The sequence below is a fragment of the Macrotis lagotis genome, chromosome 8 (assembly GCF_037893015.1).
Source record: "Macrotis lagotis isolate mMagLag1 chromosome 8, bilby.v1.9.chrom.fasta, whole genome shotgun sequence".
Classification (NCBI taxonomy): domain Eukaryota; kingdom Metazoa; phylum Chordata; class Mammalia; order Peramelemorphia; family Peramelidae; genus Macrotis; species Macrotis lagotis.
Genome location: NC_133665.1, coordinates 14720087 through 14738412, shown reverse-complemented (window position 1 = coordinate 14738412; position 18326 = coordinate 14720087). Strand labels below are relative to the sequence as shown.

Genomic DNA, 18326 nt, shown 5'->3' with positions numbered 1-18326 from the left:
TAGTCAATTATTAAGTGTCTGAGATTGAATTTGAACTCAGATCCTCCTGACTCCAGGGCCTAGTTGTGTGACCTTTGGCAAGTCACTTCACTCCATTGCCTTAAAAAAAAAAGGGCAGTGTGATTCTTAAAAGGGTTGTCCAGACACCCAGGGGACTGCTGAATCCCACTGTTGCTTTCAATGAGGAAACAATTCTATGGCCTGGGCTGCCTGTGTTCAAGGTTGTGACTACACTGCCAGTTTATCTGCACCTTCTGCTTTGTTATTTGCCTGTCACCATAGAACTCTTTTTTTCTTTTTATATTTTACAAGGCAATGGGGTTTAAGTGGCTTGCTCAAGGCCACATAGCTAGGTAATTATTAAGTGTCTGAGGTCGAATTTGAACCCAGGTACTCCTGACTCCAAGGCTGGTGCTCTATCCACTGCGTCACCTAGCCACCCTAACCATAGAACTCTGAAATCAGTAAAGTAGTATGGGTGATGTCTTTTGATTTGTACATAAATTGGATTAAGTGAGGCAGAGTTACAAGAAGTTGTCAGCCTCACTCTCTCTTCCAAAGTCATCATGATCCAGTGGCAAGACAGCTGATGATGACTCGATGCAATGGATGACCTTGGCCAGATGAATTTTGCTGATTTTTTTTATAGCTCTATAAAATAATTCTCTGGTGGTTTGATTGATATAGAATTGAATAAGTTTAGGTATGATTGTTATTCTTATTGAGAGTGGGAAAAAGGTTCAGGGCTCTTAAACCAGAGATATTAGGTCTCCATGAATACCCATACACCCCTCATTATAAATGGGATTGTTTATATAGGCCACTTGAAAAGTACTAAAGAAGTCAATATAAATATGCATTTAATATCAATACCTAGAAAGTTTTAAATAATAAAGTTTAAAATTATATAAATCCATTTTTAAGGTTAGCAAATATAATGGTTTTTAGAAATATTAAGTTTATTTTGTATCATCAAAAGTATTTTATGGAATCCCCAGTTGGTTATAAAACTTATTGTGAAGTACCCATTATAAACAAAGGAATTTCCTGTACATTTTCAATCTGCTGAATTCCTCAGTTCTGATAACATTGAATTAGCAGTAAATAGCCACAGGGTGTCACTACTAGATTGTATCACAACTAAAACTTTAAAACAAAACCAAATCTAAAAGTATCCCTTTGGGGAATATGGATCTGGAAATCTTTTTAAAAAGAATCATGTAATAATGCAATAACTGTGTTCAGAGCAGGGCTTTTATAGGGGTTCAGGAGGAGTAAGAGACTTGAAAATAGAAAACAAGGGAGAAAACGGAAAGTGGAAGCAAGGCATTTTAGAGGGTAAAGACAAATGACAAAACAAGTTGTGAATGTATTTACTTCATATTTTGATAGACCTGTGTTCTTCTAATGTAGTGAGATCATAATCCATCTAAAACATCCTATTTTTTCCATAACTTTCTATAAATCTTAAACAGAGGCAACACCTACCATTCTGAGCTCACTTCTAAAATCTTGACCTTGAATGTATGCTGATTAAAGCATTCATGCTTTCAAATAATTCTTTTATGAATTCAATCCTCATATTAGAACTGGTTTAAGGAACTGGGCATGTTTAGTTTGAAGAGATTGGGATGGGAAGGTGGTAAAAACTAAGTATTTAAAGGATTGTCATGTGGAGGAGGGATGAGATTTGATTAGATTGGCTCCAGGAGTAATGGGTAAAAAATTGCAGAGTCAAATTAAAATCTTCCCAACCTTTGGAATCATCCAAATGTGAATGAGCTATGTTGAGAAGTAATGACTTCCTATGACTAATAGAAAATATGTTAAACACAGTTGTACAATCTACATCAGATTATTAGCTGCCCTGGGGAGAGGGGCGGGTAGAAAAATGTAGAACTCAAATGTTTATAAAAAGATGAATGCTGAGAAGTAATGACTTCTTTACAGAGGTCTTTAAACAGAGGCTATAGAGTTGCAGTGGGGATTCCATTTGTGTATACATTAGATTGGATGACAGCAGATTGGATGACCCTTCCAATTTTCAAATGCTGTGATTTTGAGACATGGAAGCGAGTTTAAATCCAGGGCTGTTTAATAAGTCACTTAACCTTTCTGGACCTTAGTTTCCTAATGTGTAAAATAATCTATTACTTCACAGAGTTGCTGTGAGGAGCAAAGGATAAAATGTATTTTGCAATATCTAAAACTGCTGAATTCCTCAAAGACCCAAATATCAATTGAAATATAAAATTTTATTACTTTGTATTCTACTAAACTCAGGGGATCATACTCATCAATTTGCTTAATTCACTGGGAATTAAGTTTTTACCTCTGTCCCTATAGCAAGAATTCCTGCTAATCAAACCCAGTCTATGCGAACTGAGAACTTGGTTTCCTTATGCCATAGGTTACATATTTCAGTTGAACACTGATACTTTGTTAATACAAAAAGATCACTCTTAAGTTTTAGTGCTTCTCCTAGATGATAAATTTAATAATTGGGGTCACCCTCTCAGGATGATATGGTTTGCTTACATTTAGGAGGTTAGATTCTATTGGAAAGCATTTTTTTTTTGGTCTATAAAAGTGAGCTGCTAGCTGGTTAGCCCATCTTCCCTTTAAATTTCTTTTCCTTTTCCCTTCTGACTTTCTTCCAGAGTAGTTCCCTACATAGTGAAGGAGTCTAACTTTTAGTTAGTTCTTGGACAGAACCAGTCTTAGTGATTGCCTCAAAGGGAAGTTCCATTTTAAAAGTTCACTAATCTATCCTTCTAGAGAGGAAGACGGGAAGTTCTTGAGCTGTGACTTCTTGGAAAAGAGGATCACCCATATTTCTCTGGAAGCTGGAGAAATAAAAAAATACAACAAAGAGAAACAAAAAACATGAACTTCATTTCTCATTAATATCATAGATTATTTATATAGTATAAATCATATAGAATGAGGGTTATCTATATAGTAGCTAGTAGCCCCAAAGCTCTGGATGGGTAAAAATCAGACTGAAGTGAAAAAGTGGGACCAATCACAAAAGGAGGAAAATTGTGTTGATAACTTATGGTCTTAAGTGTTTTGACTTTTTAATTTATTTTTGGGCTGACAAATCTTGTCATCTACATTTTTTATAGGACAAAATAAAAGTTGTCTTTTATCATTTTCTTGGATTTATTCAGGAGTTAGGTGTAACACAGGTAGAGAAACCTAAATGACCTATTTCTATGATTTCTCATGATAAACTCTGAGTGGGGCAATAATAGGCCTCAGATAGATATTTTTGTGACAAATCCAGTCCATGTGAATTCAGAACTTGAGTGCCTTGTGCCCTATTCAACTGAGCAGGATAGAGTTGAAATTTATCATAGACTGACATAATTATATTCACATACTATATTGTGTATTTTTCCACCAATATAGAGTGTGATTTTTCTTTGTCTATGTGAACTGTTTTAATATTATTTCTTGGACAAAATATTTTGAAGTGGCCAAACCTTCTGGCAACACATAACAAAATTCATTGATGGGTCCATTCCACTTTGGTGGGTTTTCTTGGAGTTCAGAATTTGCTTGTTTGAGAAATATGAATGTAATAATGCTGCAAATTTTGCAGAAACCAATGGGAGTGTTATTCTCTTTTTTTTATCTGAAGGGCAACTTGTAATGAACTTATCCTAAGGGAATTTTGAGGTTATGCCTTAAAAAATATTTGATTATTAAAAATATATTTTCAGGGGAGGCTAGGGGGTGCAGTGGATAGAGCGCCAGCCCTGGAGTCAGGAGGCCCTGAGTTCAAATGCGACCCTAGACACTTAATAATTATCTAGCTGTGTGATCCTGGGCAAGTCACTTAACCCCATTGCCTTGCAAAAAGCAAAAAATATATTTACAGATTTTAATGCAAATTTAATGACTTGAATGTGATGACAACAACAAAAAAGGCTGAGGTTTCAAAATTTAAGAACAATGACAAGACAAAATGCGTGCAGACAATGGAACCCAGGATAGGAAGGGTATTAGAGGCATGCATACAAGGACTAAAAAGATAGTGGATATATATGGCCTTTAGAAAAACACTTAGGGAGGACATGACATCTGTAGCTGTTGATGGGTAAAAGTATCAGAAAGGCAAAGGGAAGTAAATTTAGACTCCAGTTAGTGAGGAAAACTTACTAACAATTAGAGCCATCCAAAAATGGAATGGGTTGAGGATGCTATTAAGGGGATTTTTCATTAGGTAGAAGCTCTAAATACAAAATGTGAAATTCCTCTACAACATAATATCTTGTCCTATGTTTTAAGTCAGGCCAAATCATATCTTAGTACTTACATACTATTAGCAGAGTAAGAGGTTTTATATTTTTATGTACATATAATCTGGAATCATAGATTTAGATTGATAGGACCTTAACCTTATTTATAATTGGGATTAAATGACTTGTCAAAGATTATTACAGGTAATAAATTACAAAGTTAGGATATGAACACAGGTCCTCAGATTCCTTATCTAGCACCTTTTCTATTGTACCACACTTCTACGCATCAATAGAAAGAATAATAAAAGACTTGCCAAGAGCTATGAATATCTAACATTTAGAAACATGTTAAGAATTCAGAGGCTAGAGTACTAAACTCCTTTGTTCTATACTCAGGAATGCAGTTTGGACTAGATTATATACTATACCTTGAGTGTATATATATATATACAAATTTATATAAAAATGATTTGTATAGAAATCATAGTTGCAGCACAAGTTAAAAATGCTATTTATGCCAGAGGATTCTGTAATTTTAGATAAATATAACTTTCAATATTTCAGCACTTTGAGACTCTATGATTTGGAAAACCTAGGTACTCCTACCAATGTGGATTGCATTCTTTTTACAACTTAGATGGTCTTAAAGAGCTGTAAAGATGATCACTCATTACCCTATAACCAACCTGCTTTAATTTTTAATTGATATTTTATTTTTCCAATTATATGCTATTGTGGTTTTTCAATTAAGTTACACATTTTTCTTCCACCCTCTTTTCCCTCTTCTCCCCCTTTAGTGGTGGAACAGTCTGGCACAAGTTGTACATGTACATTTGTCTTTGACATATTTATATATCAGTCATTTTGTATAAGAATTAGGAAGGTTTACAAAAAATGATCATAGTATATACATTCATATTTTTTTTTGTCCTCTGGATGTGGATGGCATTGTCTTTAACAGATCTCTCAGGATTGTCCTTCTCTAAACTGCTCAGAGGAGCTATCCATCATAGTTAATCAACTCACAATGTTGTTAATGTGTACAATGTTCACTTGGTTCTGCTCCCTTCACTCAGCATCAGTCCATCAGACTTTCTATGTTTGTTGAATGTTTCTTGTTCAGCCATTTCCCAATTGATAGCTATCCCCTTAATTTCCAATTCTTTGCCATTACAAAAAGAGCAACAAACATTTTTTTGAACATGCGAGACTTTTCCCATTTTTTATGATTTCTTTTGGATATAAGCCTAATATTGCTTGGTCAAAGGGTTTTATTGTGCTTTGGGCATAGTTCCAGAACTCTGAAATTGATGAAACGAATCCTTGGACAATTGGCCATTTAGAAACTATCATTGGAATTGTGTACTCACGCCTTTTCCTAGCTTGTTTTTCCAGACATTGAGCTCTATAGATATGGCTTTAAGAATTCAGAATTTAGGGGGCGGCTAGGTGGCGGCTAGGTGGCGCAGTGGATAGAGCACCGGCCCTGGAGTCAGGAGTACCTGAGTTTCAAATCCAGCCTCAGACACTTAATAATGACCTAGCTGTGTGGCTTTGGGCAAGCCGTTTAACCCCATTGCCTTGCAAAAAAAAAAAACAACTAAAAAAAAAGAATTCAGAATTCATACCACAATTAAGACATTGGATTAGATCTAATAAAGTTTATTACATTGAATACATATAACTACATTTTTAATTCTCTGAATTTAAAAATTCATTAAATATTTTGACAGATGTAGGGGTTGTGTTACTTTGTGTTATATACCGGGCCTATAAATTACATTTTATAACAAGCTGAAACTACATACCAATAAAAAAATCAGACCTGAAAAGATTATGAATTGATAACAGAGGGAACATAATTTATACAATAGCAGCAGCATCATTATGTATCTTTTTTTAGCATTAATTCTACATACCTCTTTGACATCAGTGTTTGTAGCAAAGATTTGTATTACTGAGACATACATAGTTTACTTTGTATCAAACAGATCATTTTTGAGATTATACCCTGTACACTTTTTTCACTCTTTTATTATGAGGGTTACTTCATCTTCTAAGGTATTTTTGGCCACAGTAGTTTATGTACTATTGAGGACACAGGCATATAGAGGTTAAGTGACTTGCCTGCATTATATAACTAGTATATCTATCTATGTATATAAGGCCAGATTTGAACTTTGACCTTCCTCACTCCAGGCTCAGCACTCTAACCGCTGGGCCATTGGTTTACTCCTCTAATTTACATTTAATGTTACAATTTTCTTCAAAGAGAATACATAGTTCTTAAAGCCACTGTAAACAAAGCTCCAGGGGACATCTAGGTGATACAGTGGATTGATCTCAGACACTTCCTGTGTGACCCTGGGCAAGTCAGTCAATCCTGTTTGCCCAAATTCCTCATCTGTAAAATGAACTGGAGAAAGAAAACGCAAATTGTTAGCAACTGGTTTGATGTGAGTTGTTTTAAATATTTAATCTTTATTGTTTCAAGACTTCCTTGAAATGGATCTGCCTTGTTTCTCACTTTGAATTTTCCCATGTTTCTCTTAAAAAATTCAAGGTGACTAAATTATTCTTTATTAAAAGATAGGCTATGCAATGGATAGAGTGCTAGCCTGGATTCACTTCCTGAAATCAAATCTGGGCTAAGACCCTAGGTATGTCTCTGGACAAGTCACTTAATCCCATTTGTCTCAGTTTCCTCCTTTGTAAAATGGGCTGCAGTTTCTTTGCCAATAAACACCCAAATGGTATCACAAAGTGTTTGACATGATAGTAATGATTGAAATAGTAAATGATATTTCTATTTAGCTTTTGCTTAATTTTCCCCTCTCAGTGCTGGAACTTAAGATACATCTAGACATACTGAATCTTAGCTCTTGCTTTGTTAGAGTCCTAGGAATTATTTGTATTTTTCTAATTCTTCTGAAATTTTCTATATGTCAGATTTATGGAAAGGTCCTAGAGATCATCTAGTCCAGACCCTTTCCTTGTGTGAGTGGTGAAGGTACTTGTTCCCTAAGATCATACAAATACTAAGTAGCCGAGCTGGGATTTGAATTTCAGATCCAGTACTCTTGATACAAAAATCAATCAGCTTTTCTTTATGCCTGTCCCATTTGAATAACATCTTTTTTCTATACTGTGATAACTGATTTTTAATTTTTGAAATGGAGGTTTAAATGCATATTGGGGGGCTTCTATCTTTAGTGTTTCCATCTGAGATATTCCTATAGGATCTTAGATGTAGTATATAGTTTGTTATAAGCTCTTCTCTGTCATTTTTCTCTTCATTTTTTCCATAGTCTGGGTAATTTATTGTTTTTTTTTGAAACTATATTTCAAACTGTTCAGTATTGTGTGCAGTTCTATTTTTCACTCTACTAAATCTGTTGGTTGCCTTTGTGGATTTTTTTTTTATTTAAAAATTTTTTTTCACTTAAGGCAATGGGGCTAGGTGATTTACCCAAGGTCACACAGCTAGGCAATTAAGTGTCTGTGGTTGAATTTGAACTCAGGTCCTCCTAACTCCAGGGCTCTATCTACTGTACCACCAAACTGCCACCTGTGGATTGAGTTTTTCTAATTGTATTCTCTATTCTCCCGATTACATTTTATTTCCTCCCAACATTTAAAAATATTTTAACCTTTTCCTGTGATTTTTAAAAACTCATTTTTAACCAGTGTCAATTGGTGTTTTTGTCCATTTGAAGAGGTCTTTTTTTTTAGGTTTTTGCAAGGCAAATGGGGTTAAGTGACTTGTCCAAGGCCACACAGCTAGGTAATTATTAAGTGTCTGAGATTGGATTTGATCCCACGTACTCTTGACCCCAGGGCCAGTGCTTTATCCACTGTGCCACCAAGCCGCCCCTTAAGAGGTCTCTTTTAGATGTCTCTTATGGTTAAATTTATTTAGTAACCAATTCAGTTGCTCTATAGTATTTTAAAAAATTACTAACATTTGGCTTTGTTCATTTAAAAAACATTTTTATTTTCTTGTGTTTTTAAAAAACATTCTTTTCCTTTTGGTCCATTTTTTTAATAGGGTATCTGAGAAGCTGCCTTCCATTTGATCCTTCCACTTCCATTCTGTACATTTCCCTGAAGTAATAAGATACTATACTACTCTGGAGTTCTTCTTTTCTCTAATAGTTTCTACTTGGTTTCTTTTGCTGGTCTCTTAAGGTAGATGGATATTCCTTAAAATTCTGTCTTTAGTTTTATTTTCTTGCTCTTTACTCTGCTTTGTCACTCTGAGTTATTCCCACATTTTCAACTATCATCTCTGCATACATAACTTCAAATTTATATTTAAAGCTCCAACTTTTCTTTCAAGTGCTACACCCACATTTCTGAATATTAAGAGAACATCTTCACCTGGATTTCTGACATCAGACACAAAACAGTTCAAATCCTTTTCGACAGGACCACCATTTAACTTCTTGTATATCTCTTTTCTAATCAGTATCACATCCTCTTTTTTTTATATCATTATACTGTTTCTTGCACCTTTTTCCCTTTATTCCTACTGTCACCACCTAAGTACATACCCTGTCTCAACTATTTTAACAGAATAACCAGACTTACAGATTTCAATTTCTTCATTTATTCCTGATAGAATAAACAGTCAACCAATTTTGTGTTTAAAATATTTTATTCACTTCCTATTGCCTAATGAATAGTTTAAATGCTTTGTCCAAATTTTCAAGTTCTTCCACAATCTATTTTACATTTCCTTTTAAAAATAATTTAATCTTTAATACACATTGCAATGATCTATTTGTGTGATCTTGGGCAAATTACATAACTTCTTTAGATCTCAATTTCCTCATCTGTAAAAGTAGTGAAGGTCTGAAAATGAGCCTCATTAGTCATCTTGACAAGAAAGATGAACCCAAATTATAGAATGAGACATACATATTTGGACATGGCCAATGAAGAAATTTGCTTCAATTGACTATGAATATTTGTTGTTAGGAGTTTATTTCATTGCTCTTTTATTGGGGTAGTAGGATGAGAGAAAAAATGCTTAGTTGAAAAGAACAGATTTTAAAATGGGTTAGACTAGATATCTTCCAGTTCTAAATCTTTGATCTTGTAAACAAATAGTTTTCATTAGAAAAATGTATGTTCTGAAAATCCCTTCAATAGAAATCTTCTTTCTAAGCATAATAAACTGAAAAACTGACCATGTCTAATAGCCATGCTTCATTTAGCATCTGTAGTCTTTTACCACTCTACAAGGAGTGATGATAGTTCACCATCAATCCTCTGAGATCAAAACTGATCATGCCATTATTGTTTCTGAAATCTTTTGATTTTCCCCATATACTATGGTTATTATGCACATTTCACAATAATGGTTAGATTTTCTTCTTTCTCCAACAGTTCATACAAGTTTCTCTGGATTCCACCGTAGCTGCTGGCTACTTGAGTTCAGTTCTGCCTATGAGGAATTATTCAGACTTGGGAAAGCAAGGGTGGAAATAAAACAAAAATTTATTAAAAGAAGTTACAACACACAGGAAGGGATAGGGAGAGAGGGGGGAGAGGGGGAGGGGGGAGAGAGGGGGAGAGAGAGAGAGAGAGAGAGAGAGAGAGACAGAGAGAGAAAAGAAAGGCCAAGCAGAATTGGCTGGGCCAGCAGATCAGAGAAGATAGCAGTCCTGAGTGGGAGTCCAACCCAGGTTATTATGTCTTGTCTCTCATCCAGAGGGCAAAAGGTGAACTCCTTTTCTCTTACTGGATGGGGAATTAGGTAGAAAGTAAAGCCTAAGGAGATCAGAATACAAATTTTACATTAAACAAATCAATGGTACATCAAGAATGGGGATCGCTGCCAAATTTGACAAGATTAGCAGCTTTTAAGATTAAAATTTCTGTTACAATAATAATTCTCTTTTCCATGGTAGTCAATTTGCATCTCCACCCAATGTCTACCTATACAATTCTCTTCATCTTTCCCCAACAACTTTTTCATGGTTTCTTATAGAGAATATTTTGATTTATAGGAGACATACAGATATTATATACAGTATATGAATATATACACACCTATGTATGTACAAACACACACATATACATCAAAATATAATCTTTTTCTTTAGTTTTTGCAAGAAAATGGGGTCAAGTGGCTTGCCCAAGGCCATACAGCTAAGGTAATTATTAAGTGTCTGAAGCTGGATTTGAACTCAGGTCCTCCTGACTCCAGGATCAGTGCTCTCTCCACTGTGCCACCTAGTCGCCTCCAAAACATACTCTTTCATGAAGGAATATGCACAGTAACCATCTTGGGAACTTTACATCCCTGCCTTTATCCTTTATTTTTTGGTCAACCTGGTCCCTATGAATAAACACTGTGCTAAGTACTGGGGATACAAATACAAAACTGAGATAGTCCCCTTCCTGTACAAGTTTACATTCTACTAAGGGAAGCTACATATAGGGAATTGGGATTCAGAGAAGATTTTTTTTTTTTTTTTACTCAGGGAAGGTACTGGGATTATGGGTGGCTAGGGGCACAGTGGAGAGAGCACAGGCCCTGGAGTCACAAGTAGCAGAGTTCAAATCTAACCTCATACGCTTAATAATTACCTAGCTGTATGGCCTTGGGCAAGCCACTTAACTCCATTTGCCTTGCAAAAGCCTTAAAAAAAAGGGTAGTAGAGTGACCTCACCCTTTCTAGCTGCAAAGATAGCTACGGTTTTACTACAGTTCCTTCAGTAAGAGAGGGGGAATGGGAAATGGTAGCTGCAAAAAGCAGGATGTCCACGTTATCCAGGCTCTGATTATCTGGTGAATGAATGGTAAATTCTGAAGTATTCTCATCTCTTAAATGTCAACCTTTCATAACCATTTGCGCACCAGCTTCATTTTAATCATTTTAAAGTTTTCACACTGGTTACTCCTCTCGACTTACAGGGCCATCACCACGGCCCTTTCCAGGCTAACGGGTCTGCGAAACTGCGCCTCCCCACGGTGCTCCAAGCAGACACGCGGGCGTCCTAGAGTCTGGGCTGCCTCAAACTCTAGGTGGCCTGCCATTTCCTCCATCATTTACGGCCCCTGGAAATCTGGCTTCCAAGCACTTCTCCTCATTTGCTATTCCTCCCGTTCATCACAGCTCACGGCTCCTGCTGTGCTCCAGGCCCGCCACCTTCCTGGCCTCTTGGCATCGCGACTCCCCGCATGCACTCCGCACGCTCGCGCGTCCCTTTGGGGCACGGCCCGTGCCTTTCGGTCTCTGTGCCATGCCCTTGGACCCGCTGCGCCGGTACTAAGTGTTGGCTCGACCAGCCGCCTCCCAGGGCGCGGGCTCCCGCTCGGTGCCCCGAGGGATGAGTGCACGGCCGCGGTTACAACCGGAGGGCCGAGGCCGCGCGGGGCCCCGGGCTTACCGCCTTCTCCACCGCCCGCCCCGGGGCCTCGGGCAGCCGCGGCTTTCCGCCAGGTTCTGGGCGGCTGCGGGACCTCCCCCGGCCCGAGGGCAGGCCTTCGGTGCCGGCCTCGGTGGCAGGCTGGGGGAGAGGGGGAGGGGAGGGAAAGAGCCGGGCTTCTCTGCCGGCCCGGAGACCGCGCCCCCTCCTCGGTGGGCCCCGAGCCCGCAACATGGCGGCGGCGGCGCCTTCCCAGGGTCCGGCTGTTCCCTCGGTGCCCGTCGTCGACCCTCCAGCCAATGAGGCGGCGCCTCGGTTGGCGGGAAGCGGCCTCCTGCCGCCAGAGGGCGTCTTGGCGGGGAAGCCTGAGGAGAGGGAGCCGCTTCGTCGCTGTCGCCGCCGCCGCCGCCGGGGTGGGAGTCGCGAGCGAAGGCACCGAGGCGTCCCGCCGCGCTACGCCCGCTCCTTCACGGTCTCGGTCTCCGGCCGCCGGCCCGGCCCGCTCCCGCAGCAGGTACCACGCCCCGGCCGCGGCCCTTGGGGTCGGGGGGACGGGGAGGGGGCGGGGGCGGCGCGGCCCGCGCACAGGTTCTCCCGGCTCCCCCGGGGCCTCCACCCCCATCCCGCCTTCTAGGCCCGGGCGGACGCCGACGCCGACGCCGACGCCTCGCCCGCGATTCCGGCCCCGGCGGCGGCACTGCCCCCGCGCTCGCCGGCGCGTGCCCGCCGGGAGCCCGTAACCGCCGGCCCTCCCCGCCCTCCCCCGGCCCCGTAGCCGGGCCCCGTAACGCGGCCCCCGTAGCCCGGCCCCCGTAGCCCGGCCCCGTAGCCCGATCCCGTAACCCGGCCCCCGTAGCCCGGCCCCCGTAGTTGGGCCCCCGTAACCCGGCCCCGTAGCCCGATCCCGTAACCCGGCCCCCGTAACCCGGCCCCCGTAACCCGGGCCCCCGTAGCCCGGCCCCCGTAGCCCGGCCCCCGTAGCCCGGTCCCGTAGCCCGGCCCCCGTAAGCCGGGCCCCGTAGCCCGGCTCTGCGCTTGTTTCTTAAATGCCTTGGGGAGGGCGGGGGGCTGGAGGGGACCACAAAGCGGGAGGCGCCCGGGGCCTCGCGCCCCCAGCGGCTTTCGATTTCAGTGAGGAGGGTCGTGGGGGGTCATGGGGGAGGGGCTGACCGGTGCCCACGGCCGTGAGTCCGCGAGGAAGGCGTGTGGCTGGCCAGGTGTGAAGGAGAGGGGCCAGGGATGAAGTTCGTCAAGCTGAGAGGCAAAAAGCACCGGAAGGACCCGGTGCGGGGAGGGGGGAAGGGGGAGCCCGCTGAGGACAGCGACGATAAACAAGTTATAGACTGGATAAAGAAATGGGAGGTCCCTCTCCTTCGCGCCTCCTGGAGGGCCCGAGCCGGAGGAAGTGGCCAGATGCATCTTGTAGGGAGAGGCAACTCGTGGGCTGCGCAGCAGGAGGGTCACCCACTGCTTTGATGGAGGGGTGGCAGGGGGAAGGGGTCGGAGTCAGAGGGTCTGGTTAGGCGGCTGTTGGGAAGCAATTTAATGTCCATTGCTGTCTTTGTGCTTGGTGCTGGGGGACAGAGAGGGAAATGAAAATCGACTCTTTGAGTTGATACTCCTATGGAGATAGAGCCACCACATGTACGACGGTAAGTGGACTAAAGGCACACAAAACAAATGGAAAGAAATTTGGGAGCAAGAACTTGTATGGATAGAGCTCCGGCCCTGGAATCAGGGAGATCTGAATTCAAATGTGACCCTAGACACTTGGCACTATCTGTGTAATACTTGAGTAAGTCACTTTACCAGAATTGCCTTACATTTCAGTTGTCCTGATTCATATCTAGCCACTAGACTTAGAGGCTCCAGTGGAGAAAGCAAGGCAGGTAACTTAGCACAGCACCTCGGTCTCTCAAATCCAGTTTACTGTCAGCCTTTTTCAAAAAGGAAAGGCACAAAATCAGAATGTATATCTGTGTCCCTCCTATTGTAAAGTAGGAACAAACATAAAACCAGGGATTCCATGAGGTGGATGCTTGGTGGAATAATAATCGATTTCATGGAAGTGCAAAGGAGATAGATGAGAGAAATAATTGTCTTGAAGATACAGCAGGACCTAGTAACTATCTTGCATGCTGTCTCAGCTTCCCCTTCCCAGGAAGGTCTATTTGAATAGCTTCACCTCATACTTTCTTTTCCTCTCTTCCTTTTTCACTTTTTTTAAGGTTTTTTTTTTTTTGCAGGGCTCTGGGGTTAAGTGGCTTGCCCAAGGCCACACAGCTAGGTAACTATTAAGTGTCTGAGATTGGATTTGAACTCAGGTACTCTTGACTCCAGGGGCTGGTTGCTCTATTCACTGTGCCACCTATCCGCTGGATTAGGAAGTTTTTTTACATCAGAGGAAATGTTTCCAGATTATGCACTTTCTAACTGGAAAGGACCTCACCTCAATCCCTTCTTTTACAGAGAAAGAAATTTAGGCTAAAGCGTTATTTGTCTATTGTCACCCAAGTAGTAAGTCACTGAGATGTGATTTGAACTTTATTTCTTCTGACTTCTCATTTGGTGTGTTTCATTATGCCAGACTGAAAAATGTTTAAAACTACACATTCACAGTGGGAGGGGTTAAAAACTAGAAATAGCCTAGAAAGGTTGTGGTATGCTCTCATTTTAAATTGTGTGATGACTAAAACTTTCCTGACCCGCATTCAGTCATAATTAGTCTTATATTTTGGAAAGGCTACTCAAGGGAAATATCAAAGTTGCTACATGTAATGAAATTACTAGATGTTGAATTGAAGATGGATTCTAAAGAGACTTTGTCACTAGCTTTGTGACATTGGGCAAATTACTTAACCTTTTTAAGCTTTGGTTCCTTATTCATCAAATTCCTGTTTGGTATTTCATGGGGAACACATAATATTTATAAAGAGATATACATATAACTTTTATTAAATATCAAGGCCTGTTATGATTAAGAATAGCTTCCTGAATAGTTAGACTAGTGGTTGGGATTATTTTCTCACTTTAAGGTATTGTAAATCCCTTCCTTAAAGATAACTATCTTGTAGATGATCTATTGAATATATGATTTGGGGTGGCTAGGTGGCTCAGTAGATAAAGCACCAGCCCTGGAGTCAAGAGTACCTGGGTTCAAATCCGGTCTCAGACACTTTACCTAGCTGTGTGGCCTTGGGCAAGCCACTTAACCCCATTTGCCTTGCAAAAACATAAAAAAAGACTATATGATTTGTCCTTCCAACCTCCTTTCACTTATCCATTCTGTTTCTTTTTTATTTGAGGGGCAATGAGAATAAGTGACATACCCAAGATCTCATAGCTAGTATCAAGTATCTGAGGTCAAATTTGAACTCAGGTCCTACTTCCTCCAAGGCCTGTGCTCTATCCAGTTCACCACCTAACTGCCCTCACCTATCAATTTCTATTTTTTTTGCTAGAAAAAATTTATAATACAATTTTTAGAAAACTGTCTTTTGTGAAATTTTAAAAATAAAATTATCATTCCTCAGGATGTAAGACTAGACTTGACCTTGACTTACTGTTTTGATTATGTTTTATAAACAAAACCTTTTTTCATTATTTTATTTTTACCAATTACATGCAAAGAGTTTTCAGCATTTATCCCCTTGGCAAGCTTGAGTTGCACATTTTTCTATCATCCTCTCCTCCTTATGGTAGTGAATAACTTGATGTAGATTATTTATGTGCAATCATGTTTAACATATTTCCATATTAGTCATGTTGTGAAAGAAGAATTAGAACTAAAGGGGAAAAACATGAGAAAGAAAGTTAAAAACATAAGTTATAAAAAGTGAACACAGTATGCTTTGCTCTATATTCAGACTCCATAATTTTTTCTCTGGATGTGGATGGCATTTTCCATCATTGGTCTTTTAGGACTGTCCTTGTTTACTAAACTATTGAGAGTTTGGGGGGGTCCATCTTAGTCGATCATCTCACAGTATTACTGTTAATGTGTATAGTGTTCTCCTGTGAAACTTCACTTTTCTTCAACTCTTGCCAGTCTTTTCAGGCTTGTCTGAAGTCCACCTGCTCATGATTTTTCACAGAACGACATAGTACTCCAAATCATTCATGTACCATAATTTGATCAGCCGTTCCGCAATTGATGGATATCCCCCTCAAGTTCCAATTCTTTGCCACTACAAAAAAATATATTTTTGTACATGTGGGGTTTTCCCCGTTTTTATGATCTTTCCAAACCCCCATTTTAAAGATATTTTTCAAATGACAAAAACAAGAAGAGCAAGTTGTGCAGTTCAGTTTTTTTTTCCTATATGGATTGTTAGGACAGTTTCTTTTGAGTAGATTTTTGTATTTCACTTGTACTAAAGACTTAATGGTATTTTATGTAATCATCAAAATGTCATTTCTATAAAATCTAAGAATAATCTGTGTCTACATCAAGGATTTAGTATAAAGGGCAATGGATTTGGAGTGATAGTAAATCAAATCTTGTCTCTGCCTCTCTTAACTAGTTGTATGAATTTGGACAAGTCATAACTTCTCTGAACCTCACTTGGTTAAATGAGATGTTTATCTTTGCAATTCTCACTATGATCTTAAGGATGGGGTTCTTAATTCAGGATGGTTTAATCTGCTGAAATGGTCAAATTGAGTTAATTTCATATTGATGGGAAGTTTTTTTTCCTATATAACACATAATAGGATATTATTTGTCTTTCTAAACTTGATCAGTTATTTTTGAAGACTCTTCAGAAATAAAATTGTTTTGTTATGTTTTGGTTTTGAAAAATCAAGCAATCCAGGGAAAGTGGTCACATTTCCATCCCTCCCCCACCTCCCCAATCATATTGATAGCTGCAGGCTTAGTTCAGAGTTCTGAAAAGTGAACTCATTTTCTCATAGTACCTATTGAGATAAAAAAAATTTATAAAATAAACTTGGTTGTCAGTACAAGAGACAAGAAAGATGGAAAATAATTTTAGTTGTATTTCTCTAAAGGGTCTAGATGTAACTGCAAGAGTTTTGAAAAATAAAATTGAAATCTGACCTAAGATGCTATATAGTAATTTAGCAGAGATTTCTGTAACTTTTAAAAATCTTTAGGATAGCATGGTGTATTGACTAGGATATTTGCTATTCAAAGTCCCACTTTTATGGGTGTGTGATCCCTGGAAAATCACTTAACCTTTATTTGTCTTAATATTTCAGTTGTGGAGAAGGTGCTGCTCAGCGCTGGTAGAGAGAATTTGCTTTTTGGGGAGTTTCCTATGCCAGTGAAGTCACAGTTCTAGCCCCTACCTAAGTGATTCTGAATAGTATTATTCAAAAGGGGTGGAGGGGGGAGTAGAGGGGAGATGGGTCTCTCATAGTATCTGTTAGTATCCTGAATTGTTGAGATCAAAACAAAACATTTCTGTTTGATGTCAGTATAATGCTACAATACCTGCTTTATAGTCTTAATTTTTTTCTTCTCAGGGTTACATTATGTTCCAAAAGTACTTTGAAAGTGTTGCTAGAATAAATAGTAACGTGTTATAAAGCTTAGTGCTGCTACTTTTGAATTTTTGTTTGCATTTTCTTAACACTTTATTTTAAAAATGTGCAACTTGAGACTTGAGTATAGAAAAATATTTATAGAATCAGTAAGACTTGCATTAAGCTTTATTATTTTTTTTGACTTGAGGCTTATGAATACTTTTTTTGGACAAGTGTTAATTTTTTTTTTTTTTTAGTTTTTATAAGGCAGTGGAATTAAGTGATTTTCCCAAGGTCTCACAGCTAGAGAATTATTATCTGTCTGGGACCAGCTTTGAAACTGAATGTTAATCCTGACTCCAGGGCTGGTGCTCCATCCACTGCACCACCTAGCTACCCCTTGACAAGTATTAGTTTTAAGTATTTTTGCTGCCCAAAAGCTGCCCATTGAAGCTTTTGAGAAAGAAATTTATATTTTGGTTATGAGAGCATTTTGATGCATAATTAAGCTTCCCCTGATGGGATCAGAGGGAGATAGGCTTTTATACTGACTTCTGCTATGCAGATTGTATAATGGAAAGATCACTGATTTGGAGCCAAGGGACTTACATTCAAATTTTTACACTTAACAATATCTGTATGATCTTGGACAAGTCATTTAATTTCTCTGGGCCTCAGTTTCTTTTTCTTAGTCTGTAACCTAGTACTTGCCTAGTTTTTTAGTTTTAACTTTACACCATTGTCCCACCTGAACTTTCCCTTTCAGACAAATTTGTCCTCTATTTCTTGATGTATTTTACCTTTATCTTTCTACCTTTTTTCATTCCTCCAATTGTCCTATCTAGCTTATTGAAATTGACTATCCACCAAGGCTCTGCTCAAATGTCACCTTATTGAAGCCAGAAATGATTTTATGAAACACTTTTATTGCTGCTTCACCTAGAAGAATTTGTATTTGACGTTTGTTTGCTCCTAGTGGGGATGGATGAGATTTATTATTGCAATATTTTTGTTTCTTAACATTGTTTTCTGATTCCAGTACACACTTATAATTGTTACCTTCAAATTGTGTTCCACTAAAAAAAAAAAACTCAACAAATTATATACCATGCTAGGTTTGATCCCAATATCTGTTATTCTGTTTATACAATCATTAGTTAGCCTTTGGTGGGGGGAGGGGAAGTCTGAATCTTAATTCTTAGGTTTCTC

The 18326-nt window shown here is 39.4% G+C and overlaps 2 protein-coding genes across 2 annotated transcripts in view; one reads left to right on the top strand and one right to left on the bottom strand.

Annotated features, from left to right (window-relative positions):
* Positions 1-9802: 9802 nt before the first annotated feature.
* Positions 9803-13049, bottom strand: LOC141495123 (uncharacterized). Its single transcript, XM_074196115.1, has 3 exons — positions 12811-13049; positions 11174-12664; positions 9803-10025 (listed from the first exon to the last, which is right to left on the bottom strand). Exons 1-2 carry the CDS (start codon positions 13047-13049, stop codon positions 11356-11358), a joined length of 1548 nt encoding a protein of 515 aa, XP_074052216.1. The 3' UTR covers positions 9803-10025; positions 11174-11355.
* ZC3H7A (zinc finger CCCH-type containing 7A) overlaps positions 12032-18326 on the top strand; it is an 80153-nt gene continuing 73858 nt past the window's right edge. Inside the window, exon 1 of the mRNA XM_074196414.1 lies at positions 12032-12144. The gene's annotated coding sequence lies outside the window, so the exon portion shown is untranslated. The remainder of the gene's footprint in view (positions 12145-18326) is intronic.

Coding starts and splice junctions, on each gene's coding strand:
- LOC141495123 (XM_074196115.1), bottom strand. CDS start 13,049: ATGCATCTGGCCACTTCCTCCGGCTCGGGCCCTCCAGGAGGCGCGAAG. Junction 12,665..12,810: donor TTCCTCGCGGACTCACGGCC/GTGGGCACCGGT, acceptor TTAAGAAACAAG/CGCAGAGCCGGGCTACGGGG.